Source organism: Diadema setosum, chromosome 3, assembly GCF_964275005.1.
Source record: "Diadema setosum chromosome 3, eeDiaSeto1, whole genome shotgun sequence".
Taxonomy (NCBI): Eukaryota; Metazoa; Echinodermata; class Echinoidea; order Diadematoida; family Diadematidae; genus Diadema; species Diadema setosum.
The window spans coordinates 47450949-47464254 of NC_092687.1; the positions used below are offsets into that span (position 1 = coordinate 47450949).

Below are 13306 nucleotides of genomic sequence, written 5' to 3' on the forward strand. Positions count from 1 at the left end.
GGGGCGATCGTTAACGACCCGTGTAGAAATTAAAAAAGAAATAATAACCTCTGACAAAACGCTCGATGGACTGCCCGCCTGATGACAACGATGTCATGAAGACAAGAAGCTCTGTTAGAGCATTGGCAACACTGAAGAGGCTGTCCTGAATATACAAGCATCATATTATTTCAATTATTAGATCTCTTTGTGATCACTAATAACGTTTATATTATAACCGTTATCATTGATAAAATCAATATCATTATACTTCTATCATTGTTAAAATAGTTGATAGTACTATTGTCTTTATCATTATCATCATTATTATCATTATCATTATCATTATCAACATCATTATTATCATTGCCATTTACAGTATTACTCTACTACTACTACTACTGCTATACTAGACATTAAATACCTTGTTCATAATTCAACTACGGGACAGCGCTTATAAAAAATAGTTTTGTACAAAAACAGATAGGATACATTTCTATGTAATCGTTCCAACTTAATCTTAATTATGATCATAGATTATTGCAATAATCTTCATTGTCATGTCATGATATTCTAAGCGTTCTCCCAGAATGCACTGCAGGTGTCTTCGATTTGTCATTTCCGGCCTTGTGTTCATCTCCATCTTACTGGCCATCGTTCCTAGGTCGGATCACTTCACCCGAGATCATAGGACCAGCCCGAGGTAAATAGATCGGGGTCATCCCGCTAGACCGATGCACCTAGGAGTCATACAACCCGCGAGTTCGACATTGATAACAGGTCCATGAGTCCTACAGTACTGCTCACGAGTCATCACAGCCCACACTAGGTAAAAACAGGGAGGTTTAAGAAAAGGAGAGACAACTCCTGCTCTCCTTTGAAGGATGCGCGGCACCGCCGAGAAGTTATGCGCTTAACTAAAGGTGGAAATCAGGTGCTTTGACAAAAGAGAGCATCAATAATCGGGACTAGCGCTCTCACATCTAGAAATACTTGCCCCTACTGCATTTCGCTCTCTCTCTCTTTCAATGATGGCAACAATGAATTTGTGTACCTTGAATTTGAGCAGCGAATCAAAATGCAGTGTAAAACTGACAATTTTAACAGCAAATAGTTTAAAAGCACGCTGGTCCATGGTGCACGCTTTAGCGGAGTACTTTATTTGAAGGATCAAAATATCCCAGATTAATGGATAGAAAACTAACATGCGGAAGTGTGCGCATTATAGAAAAATATTAGGTTTTTAAGAGGGCCTATTTTTCATTTCATTTCGATTTGCGCATTACGAAGAAACTAGAAATACATGTTTATAATATTGAATTCTTCCCTAAACTACTCTTAATCAATTTGAGTATTTCATTTAAAATTTTACGGAGGAATAAGGCTTGTAATTCAACGAAAGGTCAGGCGCGGTGGAGCACCCCAATATCTCGCAGAAATCCATCGGCAGCCGAGCCTCATTTGCATAAAGTAAACAACATTTACTCGCGTAGTTGAGGAAAAAGTAAACAACTTCTCAAGCAAACAATTTAAGGAAACCTATTTTCGGATTAAAATTGAGTTAGTTTGAATTTGAAAACATGTCCGAATATACACATATAACATATTAAAGAATTTGACAATGATAAAAAAAATGTGAAATATTAGCGAAAACCTGGCGAGCAAAATTACCAAAAATATGCCTCGAAAATCATCCTAAGATTCACGAAGTGTGATTGCGGAACCAAAGCGCCATTCGAACAAAGTACACCGAAATGTATTTATCTGCTTGCATTTTAAATTTCATACCGTAATATTCCCGGCCATGGTTGTGTCGAAAAAAAAAAAAAAAAAAAAAAAAAACAGAAGGTGATGTCAAAAATGACACGAACGCAAAGCGTACAGGTCGGTCCCATGTATATATAATCGCGTCACTGTAGCGTTGCATGTCACAGCACACATAACGCATTGCTGCATGCAGCGTGCGCGGCAGCAGCTCAGCATTCACCGCTGTGCGACACTAAGCAAAATTGACTGCGTCACATGGAAACCAGCAATGAGCATGAAATCCTGAATCTCACGTACCACGCATGCCCAATATTACGGGAAAAGAAATGACGTCATTTTCAATTGTTTCGCTGACTACAATATATTTTCTATTCCAAACCCTGTAGAAACAAGTTGATTTCTCAAAAAGTACAGGTGGAACCAAGCGAAAACTTTCACCATATATGGATTGAGGCCTGATGAACTAATGTTGCCAATTTCGGACACATTGGAGCCCGGCCATAGTCCAGTCGGAAAAAAACAGAGAGCATGTTTTGCGAGAGGTGATTTTCAAAACGCTTTAATATCTCAAGTTCTAGTGCAGCAAATTTCATAATTTTTTCATCAAAAGGAAGGTGTTTAAAAACTTAGATAGTGTGGGAAGTTTGAGTTTACTGGCGGCATGCATAGCGGCACAAGGAGAAGGTAAAGATTTGACTTTTTCATGCACACAGTTTCGGGCATCCGTGGATGCCCGTTGGAAATTCAAACAGAACGGGGCGATAATGAGATGCAAATTGGGGTGCTCCACCGCGCCTGAGGTGAAATGCGTTCTTCGTCTCCCAACTTCGCAAGTGTTGCAATTAGAGCGGTGCAGAGCATGACTTCAAAGCGCATAGTGGAATGCTAGACATCCCATTGTAGCGCTTTGAAACCAAACATGTGTTCGCATGAATTACGAACGAGTTGTCTCTCCTTTTCTTACACCTCCCTGGTAAAAACAGCCCCACGAGTTCGACAAATACAACACGGTTAAAGTGGGACGATCGTCTCCCCTATTATCATGGTGCGTTATTTCGTAATTAATCTCGCGAACGACCGAAGTTTGTGCATGCAATAGGCCGGTTTACTAATGTATGCACAGATCTTTAATTTTGCACACGGCCGCAACCTCGGGCAAACAGGATGCGAGCCTGCAACGTCGGCTGCTGCAGCCGTCCCCGACACGTCCCCACATGTAGACTTACGTGTATGTTGTGTACATGTTTGCGATGCATCAACTTCGACTTTACCTCCTGGCATTTCGTGTGGCTCTACATCAATTCCCAACCTTAGATGAGGGAAAATTCTGCTGTGATCAAACGCAATTTGGACTATAGTCTCGATGTTATTGAATTTTGGCTTCGATTTTGTCTTCAGTAGTTCTGAAAATGGGTGGAAAACACTGCTGCTACGGAACATACAACAGTAGACCGCATCACTTCAAACTTCAATGATTTTAAGCATTATGATTGATTGTGAAATCTAAACTAGACAACGAATCTCTCATAATCGATATGTTTCCAAGGATTTTTTTTTGAAGTTAGACTCAGACTGATTAGACCTCATAAAATAGAATGATGATTTTGACCTATTTTTCTATTAACAATAACAGTTAGGGGGCCTAGGCTAGCCTGCTATATAGACTAGATCTAGAGTAGATCCAGACGTAGACCTAGAATTAAAACAAAAACAATGATAGACCTAACCTCCCTGACATTCGCAGTAGGCAACATTTATCTCCCCCGTTGACTTATTCATCACGACCCAGGTGTGGTACGTTGGTTTGTTGAGGTATGTCCGGTCGGCCTAACCTCACTAAGGAAAACACGAAAAGGGCTCGTGTCCGAAACATCATTAAACTTCAGGCTTGAAACACTCCCATCCGCGAAAAGACGGTAGTCCTCAAATGACTTGTATCCCTTTAGCTTTTCCAGTCTTAGTCAGTCCGATTGATGATCAGGTAGTTGAACACGTCAACGAGTCCAAAATCCGGAATACTCTCGAAGTTGGATGTAAACCCAGCGAGCTTGTTAGGATCGGAGAACGAGCAGCCTACCAGAGCGAGCTTCTCCTGCAGTGACCGGCCGGTGTCCGCCCGGGAGAGGTCGGGATCGATGGGCAAATCCAAATCGGCTACGGCAGTTGCACTAGTTTGATGAGTTTTTCCTTGTTGTAGCCGCTTGTGCTCACACCTATATCTCTAAAATACTCAGTTAATTCCTTAACTGTCCAATTCTTCCATGGCTTGCTCGAACTTTGGCTAGAACTTGAAGCTGACGCCATCTCAAAGCAAGATTATAGCAAACTAGAAATGTCGCTACGGCGACTGGTGTATGCCTCCGCCATAAGACATGGTTCTCCTAATAGGTCTATAGTACAATGTCTTGATAATGTGTGATGACAGTTTCACACAATTGGCAAAATATTAAAATGACAGGTTTGCCACAAATGTGCTGAATGTTCACTTTACTAGAACTAGGTTCAATTGGATGAATGAGTAAAACGTCAGAGTGCAGGTATTTGGGGGAACTGATGATTTCACTTGACTTTTGACCCTTTTACAAGTTTATGCATTGAGTAATTCTCAAGGTATTGAGAAAAAGTATAATTTCAGTATCAAATGGTAAAATAGTATTATCGAAACCTGGCCTTTGACCTTTGACCCCACAGTTCCAAAGAGAATCACTGTTAGGTAGAACATGCATAAATATGTAAGTTTCATGACAATACCTTGAGTTATTCTTGAGATATGGAGGAAAAAGTGCAATTTAGCACTTTCACTTGACCTTTGACCTTTTGACCTTTGACCTTTTGGCAAGAAACTTCCCACAGAATATATATTGGGTTATACATGCATACGTCAAGTTTTAAAAACATCCTTCAGGCATTGCATAAATATAAGGAAAGTAGTTATATTTTGAGGAGTTGACCTTGACCTTTGACCCCTGACCTTTGACCCCTTACCCCCAATTTCCCTAGATAATCACTGCCCATCGGTACAAGCATAAGTTCCATGAAGATACCTTGAACCATTTGCGAGATATGGAGAAAAACATGAAATTTCAATTTTTTTTTCACAAAATAACCTGTGACCTTTGACCTTTGACCCTGTGACCCTAAAATCCACACAAAGTATCATCCCCCAAGGATATACCCTCATACCAAGTTTGATGCAAAACCACCACACGGTTCTTGAGATATCGACAAAAACAAAACGGGACGTACGGACGTACGGACGGACGGACGACCCGAAAACATAATGCCTCCGGCCACTTTGTTGGCGGAGGCATAACAAAAGTTGTCGATTATCCGCAGCGAGTAATGATCGTATACTAATGATGCACAGGAAAGAGTGCGTTAGTGAAGGTGCGGCGCACTCGAGAGTATTGACAATGGTGCAACATGCACGAGGCGCAGCCGAGTGCATGTTGCACCATTGTCAATACTCGAGAGTGCACCGCACCTTCACTTACGCCACGAAATAATCCTGTGCATCATTAGTTTTATAAAATGGGTCTATGAGTTATTTACTTATCTATAAACGTCGAAGTGAAGTAAACGTCAACCAAATTCAAGATGAAGAAGTAGTGAAGTGAAGACGTTGAAGTGAAGTGAACGTCAACCAAATTGAAGATGAACAGTGAAATGAAGACTAATACAAACATCAACTCATGTACAAGTTCCAATTGCCTTACTTATGGTGGAAGTGCACCTCGCAGTTCTGGAAATGGAAGTGAGGTGCAGTAGAAGTGCGAACTTGAGGTGAGTTTTGTAAAATGGAGACACTTCGATACCGATACTCCTGAACCTGACTCTGCGTCTGAGAACTCTGAATAGAAATTGACAATTCCTCTGACTCTGTTCCATGATAATGACGATTATGTACTTCACCAGCAACAGTAGGCCTAGTAACGTTAGATCTAACACTACAGTACTACACTGACAGTAGTAACACTGTCACTGGCATCAGAAAGATCATGTCTTTGAAGTTCTACGCTCTTCTTGGACTGTGCTTTACAAGAACTGCCTTGTACACTCTATTTCAGCTTTACAAGAACTGCCTTGTACACTCTATTGCTTTTCGGAAATGTGCTTTTGTCACAAATGTCAAAATCTTGTTTGTCTAGTCTAGATAGTGATGCTGTACTGCATACCCGATTGACTGAATACTAGATCTACGTTTGCTGTACGATGTGCCGTCCTCCTTCCTTGATCCAAATTTCATGGGAAATATCAGTCAATGAAGTCTTGGTAAATTTCACAAAGGCCTCAAATCTTTGCCATCCGAATTTCAGAGACCGCTTCGTGCTCGCCGAATCAGTTCCATTGATTAATTCATCCAATTCCTCGTCATTTAACAGTTCAAATTGCGGCTGCAACGGATCCGAACTGGAGGCTGCCATTTTTCGTTCGTTTCGCTGGGCTATCGATATCTAACCACTGGGAAGAGCAAATCCAACGATTTAGCAGGTTAATTCTCACGCCGTTTTCAGAGTATGTTGTCTAGTAGGCCTATATGAGGAGTCTATATCAAGTCTTTAAGGTAAAGGGTGCATATTCTATGTAAAATAAGTAAGTTTTCATGCGGGTGTCCGGAAACCCAACCCCCCATTATACTTATACTGTATGTGCGGGACTTCCGCGAGTGCGACGTGTGTAAAAGTTTGGGACGAACATCTTCGGACGTCTTGACCCACAAAGGTACGTGAAAAACGCTGAAAAATGATGTTAGTTTTCGAATTTTCGACCCATTTTATAAAACAAATGATGCACAGGATTATTTCGTGGCGTTATGGTGTAGGCGTAGCTCACTCTCGGGTATTTACAATGTAGTGCAACATGCACTCGGCTTCGCCTCGTGCATGTTTCACAATTGTAAATACCCTCGAGTGCACTACGCCTACACTAACGCACTCTATCCTGTGCATCATTAGTATAATACACGCGTGAATGCAAAAACAGTGTGGCGCGCGCGTCCGCGCTTATTTCGCTTGCCCGACTTAGTTACAATCACTATGGTCGCGTGGGGTTGACGTCATTATGCATATCATTAGTAAACCGGTCTATTGCGCAATGCCAGACTCGGGGGGGGGGGGGGGGGTGCTATATTATATCCATAAACGTGTGGGACAATGCTGCCACTGAGCCACGTGTGTGTGTGCGTGTGTGTGTATAACTGTATAACTCATGGGCTGTTATGACTCGTGGACTGTAAAACTCATGGGCTGTATGACTCGTGGGCTGTATGACTCGTGGGCTGTATGACTCGTTAGGGTAGGTTGTATACGACTCGGGAATGTCGGTCTCGTTACCTGCACCTATTAAATCAAGCGTGTTGGTTTTTTTTTTTTTTTTTTCTTCGTTACTGTACTCTTTTTATCTCACCTTTGATAGGCAAAAGCTGTTATAAGTGAGCTATAAATATTTTTTTTTTTTTCCAAACTTGGTAGGTTTCAACCCTAGGGGGATAGAATCTCAAATTCTATATTCAAATGGGCACCATGCCCCCTCCAACCCATCCAAATTAAGGATTCATTATTTGTTCTTTTTTAACTTACAAACAGAAGTAATAGAGCTGAGTTAGTGGTATGAGTGAGTGCATTGATGACGGTAGTTTCAAGTTTGTTCATGGTGGAGCCAGGGGTGCCCCCTTGGTGCCCGTGGGAAAGGGGGGAGGGGTCCAAATCGGGGCCTTAATTAATACTTTCATCTTCTTATTGACAACGTATGGTCAAATTTTTACCAAATTTTGTTGTGGTGATATAGATATTTGTATGGGCACAAAATGTTATTTGATGCCTCCATGGAGCAACGTTTTCCTGGGCTGGGGACAAACACCCCCCCCCCCCCCCAAAAAAAAAAAAAAAGTATACAGAAAATGAAGCAATCTTTACAAATCTCTTTCTCTCAGACCTGAATTAGTAAATCCAAATTAGTGCTTTGAGAATTGATGAGTAAGTTGGATTAGCTCTAGGAATGTAATTCCACGCTTGTTCGTGGATAGATGGGGGTGGGAGGCAAAAGTTAATGGAGCCAATTGATCTTCACATTTTCATCTTTTTGAAAATAATGATCAGATTTTTTACCAAGCCTAGCAGGGACTATCACTGGCGTGATAGAACATGAAGAAAAAATGAGGTAATATCTTTCAAGGATGGGTGGAAGGTGAACTTGCGATACTCAGGTGATAGGACGAGACCCACGGATTTCTTGCTCTAGTCCTTCTTGTTATCCTCTTCCAAATAAACTTAGTGGTATCACAGCAGAGAAGGATTCATTGAGAAAATGACTAATTGGTACAGACAGAACGACGAGGCGTTTCACCTCATTCCTGCAAACATTGATGCAGTACAAACTTTACACCTGCTATAATTGTATCCATACACTGTTATCGTTTGCTTTCTAATGTTTGTGACGTATGAAAGCTTCTTGTTAACTTGTTTCTTATTATGATATGACGAGTTCATGAATACAAAGTAGGCCTTTACGGAATACGCAATTATACATTGTTTAATTTTTTGCTTGACGGAAAATACAACAAACTGAACTGATCTGAATGTTGCAGGACCTATGCCAGATTAAAATCAAGTTTACGTATTACAATGATGATTAACGGAAATACGACATGTCTGTTGTTCTCGCAGTGCACTGCTGTTTAGAAGCGTAACAATGAGTGTCACATGGCAGTGGCGGATCAGAACCAAGTTCAAGTTTCAAGTTTATTCAAAGTTTCCACAATACAAAAATTACATAAGAACAATAATATGTAACAAGGAATACATTGTTGAATATATGCGATTAAAACAATTTGCAGAATATTTGAATATAAATTGACAATGCATGTAGATGCATTATAGATGAAAAGTGGAGGGGTCTTAGAAAAGCAAGCTTGTATAATAAGACCTCTGAAAAGGCAAGTTAAGACATGTAATATAACAACTCACTAATATATATACAAACATAAAGCCATAGAGTAATTCTAGTGGAATCTCTCAAGAGGCGCAGCAGTTGAACCACACCCCAGAGACCAAAAAATTGATTGCCTCCCCCCCCCCCCCGAGTCAATTTAAAATCTATTTTATCGGCTAGTGATATATGACCACAAGCGGGAGCAGCATTTTTTTTTTTTTTTTTTTTTTTTACTTTGTGGTATGGTCTCAGAACTCTCACTTCTCCACAGGTAAGGACCCTTTCAAAAGGAGAGTTTCTAATTTTTACCATAAACCAGAACTATACAGTTGCTCTAACATACATGGATGGATTTTAAGTGCACACACACACACACACACACACACACACTACCTATGGAATTTTAAAGCAAAACATAATTGGCAATTAGACTATGTTACTCAAATGGAAAGCGATGAGATGAAGTCATGTATCTAGAATTTAAAAGGAGCAGCATCAATGAGACTGGGAATGAGACTGAGAACCGGCGCACGCCCTCCTTTATTTTTCGTTAAAAACAAAAGAAATAAAAAAAGAAATGAAATGTAACCCGGAAGTGGCACCAGAAATATTAGTCACGCCCCCCCCCCCCCCCTTTACAGAATTCCTGGATCCGCCCCTGCATGGTGAATGTCATTTACTGACGTGATACGATGCAAGTGTATCAAACCGCATTTACGTCTTTTATGATCATTCATAATTACGTTGTGTATCATTTACTAGTAATCCCATGTTAAACAAAGAGCATGTATATTTACTTTCAGCCTGATTAATGCATCTCGCGTACTATCCATGGATAAGTTGAAGATACAAGAATCTGATCGCAATGTTGTCTTCTTGAAAACCCATAAAACGAGTTCCACGACGACGGCTGGTATATTTCAGCGCTACGGTCTACGTCACAATAGCACGTTCCTGATTCCTCAGTACTATCACATACTCTCCACCCATAACCTGTTTAATGCATCAAAGGTCAAACCCGTGCCGCAAGGGGTCAACATCAACTTTCTGACCAATCACATTCGCTTCAACCGGAAAGAGTTCGACAAAGTGTTTAAAGATGCGATATATGTGACGATACTTCGAGACACCGTCTCCCAATTCGAGTCTTCCTTCACCTTCAACTACCTTGGATTCTATTTGCCAGCAAATTCCAGAAGTATCGAAGCGTTCCTCAGTGACCCGGAAACATTTTATCGGGGATTGAGGGAGAAAAGGTCACCATACGCTCACATGTATCGAAATTACCAAATCTACGACCTTGGATTAGCACACGAAGATATGGATAATGAAAGTATCGTGAGAAAGAAAATTCAGGTGAATATTATTATATTCCTAATACTAAACGTTCATTCTTTTTACACAATAAGGAGAGTTCGTGGGAGGTTGATAAAGTTCAGTTTGTATAGGTATGGCGCCTTGTTACTATGTCATGAGGGGGCAATGTATTATGCGATCATTATGTTTATTGTGCCAACTCCCTTGCCATATACAGCAAAATGTACAGTGTATCAATTTATTATCGTCAATAACGTGTCGTAGGGGCTCTAGGAGCTAATAAGGATGCAATAATTGATGACCCACCACAACAAAAGGATCCGAAAGTCGCTGACAGCTGAGCCGAGAAGATCGAGTCTGGAGTCAAATCATCAAAACAAATCAAAGCCACCATTTGTGGTTTTTAGCATAATGTTGTAATCTGATTGTTCGTCTATCATCTCCCGAAATCTCGAAGCGAAATGATAAAAGGAAAGGCAAGAAACTAGCGTGTGTGTTTTTCTTGGCCATGGTATTCCGACTTTCAACGCAACAGAAAATAGTGTAAGTCCGACTTTGGATTTAGCGCCGCAGATAGACTCCGTCGCTAAAACAACGAGGGAGTGATCTTATTGGTCAGTGCGTGACATCCAGGTTACTGACTGGTCGTGCGTAGACCGCTGGCGCTAAACTTGAATGAACATCGCAGAAGTTGAAATGATCAGACCTTTTATTGTCAAGAGGTGAAAACTGAACACCTCCCCTTGATCACGATTGCGTTCGAAAGGAAACTTTTAATTTGAAGGCGGTTTTCTCGAAACGCTGATTTCTTGGATCATTCATCATGCTCTTATAAAATCATGTCTCCGCAACAGAGTACTTTTATTAGTCGCGTTATCTATGAAATTAAAGTAGAAAAGTAAGGGAATTATAATGTCATGTCATTTTCAGAAAATCGACCTCACCCGACTTTCGGATCCTTTTGTTGTATGCGGATAACCATGAGTTTTACAGTCTTGGTACGACACTACTACAACAAAATGACGTAGATATTATATAAGGCGTAGATATTCACAACGGAATGACGCGCTGCTTACAAATTAAAATAACGACAATAGCATGACTTATATCTTCGAGACTTTTATCTATTATGTCGACGTCATCGACACATCCCACACTGTCCCATGTAGAATATCGAGTGTCACGCATTAAGTGAACAGTCATCGTGATTACTAAAAAAAATAATAATAAATAAAAGAATATCTGCATTCCTCCCTCACATTCAGGACGCAAAAGAAAATAATCAATTTCCAGCTAAAATTCTAAAACAACGAATACAACTTAACCGCTTCCGCTACTGCTACTGCTACTGCTACTGCTGCATTCAGCTTCTTTGACAATACAATGTATTACAATTTGTACCTAACGAGCCTTCACAAATAACGTATTCTACCCACTCTGACCTGATTTAATCACACGCAGGAACTGGAGACCGAGTTCGATCTCGTCATGATCACGGAGTTTTACGATGAGTCGTTGATCCTTCTCAAGAAGCTGCTCAACTGGGACTTTCCGGAAGTGACGTACCTCAGCTCGAACGCGCGAGTTGACGAATTACGCGCCAATTTAAGCGCCGAGCGCAAGGCGAAAATCCGGCAGTGGAATCACGCGGACGATCTGCTATACAAACATTTCAACCAGACGTTTTGGAAGAAGGTGTCGCAGTACGAGGGCAATTTCACGAAAGATTTGGCTACATTTCGAGAGTTTCAGGCAAAGCTGATGGCTGACTGCGTAAATTCTAGCCACCCGTTCCAGCTCGGCGAGAGACGAGTTCGCCATTATCGCTTGAGACAGAGCGCCCCCTCTTGGTGTGATATTTACACTTTGGGTGATCAAAAGCTGACGAACATAATTAGAGATAGAATGATAGCAAGGAAGGTCCCGCTGTATCCACAAAATTGACCTTTTTTTTTTTTCTTTTTTTTTCGTTCACCAAGGTGCAGACCGAATGGGTGCTCATTTCTTCTTTTTTTTTCAGAAAAAAAAAAACTAGAAATGTCTCTATGGCGACTGGTATGCATCCGCCGTAATCCATGGTTCTCGTAATATACAATGTCTTGACAATGTGTAATGACAGCTTCACATAATTAGCAAAATGTTATATTGACAGATTGGCCACATACACGTGCTGAACGTTCACGTTCCCTGAATAGGGTTTAACTGGATAAATGCTAAATTGTCTGAGAGCGCAAGTATTTTGGGATTTGTGGATTTTTACTTGACTTTTGACCCTTTAGTTTATGTATTGAGTAATTTTCAAGGTATGGAGAAAAAGTGTAATTTCAGTGTTAAAAATGGTAAAATATCATTTAAACCTGGCCTTTGTCCCTCGACCTTATGACCCTAAAGTTCCCAAGAGAATCACTGTCAGGTAGAACTAGCATGAATATGTACTAAGTTTCATGTTGATGGGGTCACTTTCAAGATATGGAAGAAGTGAAATTTAGCACTTCCACTTGACCTTTGACCTTTTGAACTTTTGACCCTTTGGCAAGAAACCTCCCACAGAATCTCTATTTGGTAATACAATCATGTATATATCAAGTTTCAAGAAAAAAAACCTGCAGGCATTTTATATGCATTGTATATATTTTCCCTGTTTATTTAATGGAAATGAAAATAAAAGTTGAAAGTCAAAGTCACATATTATGAGGGAAGACGTAACATTTTGAGGAGTTGACCTTGACCTTTCACGCCAGACCTGTGACCCATGACAGTCATATTCCCTAGGTAATCATAGACAGTCAGTAAATGCGTACCGTATTATAAGTACCGTAAAGATACCTTAAACCATTTGTGAGATATGGAGAAAAATTTGAAATTTAATTCAACATTTAGACTTGACCTTTGACCTTTGACCTTGGACATCATGACGAAAATCTCTCTCTGGATAATCTTTCTTTGGTAGTACAAGTATACACTAAGTCTGAAGAAAATACCTTCAGGCATTGCATGAATATGGGGAAAATGGTTAAATTTTGAGCATTATTGACCTTGAACTTTTCACCTTTGACCTTGAGCATGTGCCCTCGATGTTGATGGGCACAACTTTTCCCACTCGTACACAATACATGCCAAGTTTCATTAGGATACTTCAAACAGTTAAGTTTCGCTGTCCACAAAATTAATTACGGACAGAAGGACGGACGGACCAACGGACGGACAGATAGAAGGACGGACGGACGGACGGAAGGAAGGACGGACAACCCGAAAACGACTTGCGATATATTCGGGAATAAAATAACCATTACGATTTGTGGCAAGCTTTATC

General features: G+C 40.5%; 1 protein-coding gene across 1 annotated transcript; it reads left to right on the plus strand.

The window, feature by feature from the left end:
* The first annotated feature begins 641 nt into the window (after window positions 1-641).
* Window positions 642-11937, plus strand: LOC140246943 (galactosylceramide sulfotransferase-like). Its single transcript, XM_072326260.1, has 3 exons — window positions 642-682; window positions 9480-10014; window positions 11455-11937. The coding sequence occupies exons 2-3, from the start codon at window positions 9508-9510 to the stop codon at window positions 11935-11937; spliced, it is 990 nt and encodes a 329-aa protein (XP_072182361.1). The 5' UTR covers window positions 642-682; window positions 9480-9507.
* The last annotated feature ends 1369 nt before the right edge of the window (window positions 11938-13306 follow it).

What these genes read in the sequence shown, in the direction of transcription:
- LOC140246943 (XM_072326260.1), top strand. Translation starts at nt 9,508, where the DNA reads ATGGATAAGTTGAAGATACAAGAATCTGATCGCAATGTTGTCTTCTTG. An exon ending in ATATGGATAATGAAAGTATC is followed by an intron (nt 10,015 to 11,454) that starts GTGAGAAAGAAA and finishes AATCACACGCAG; the next exon opens with GAACTGGAGACCGAGTTCGA.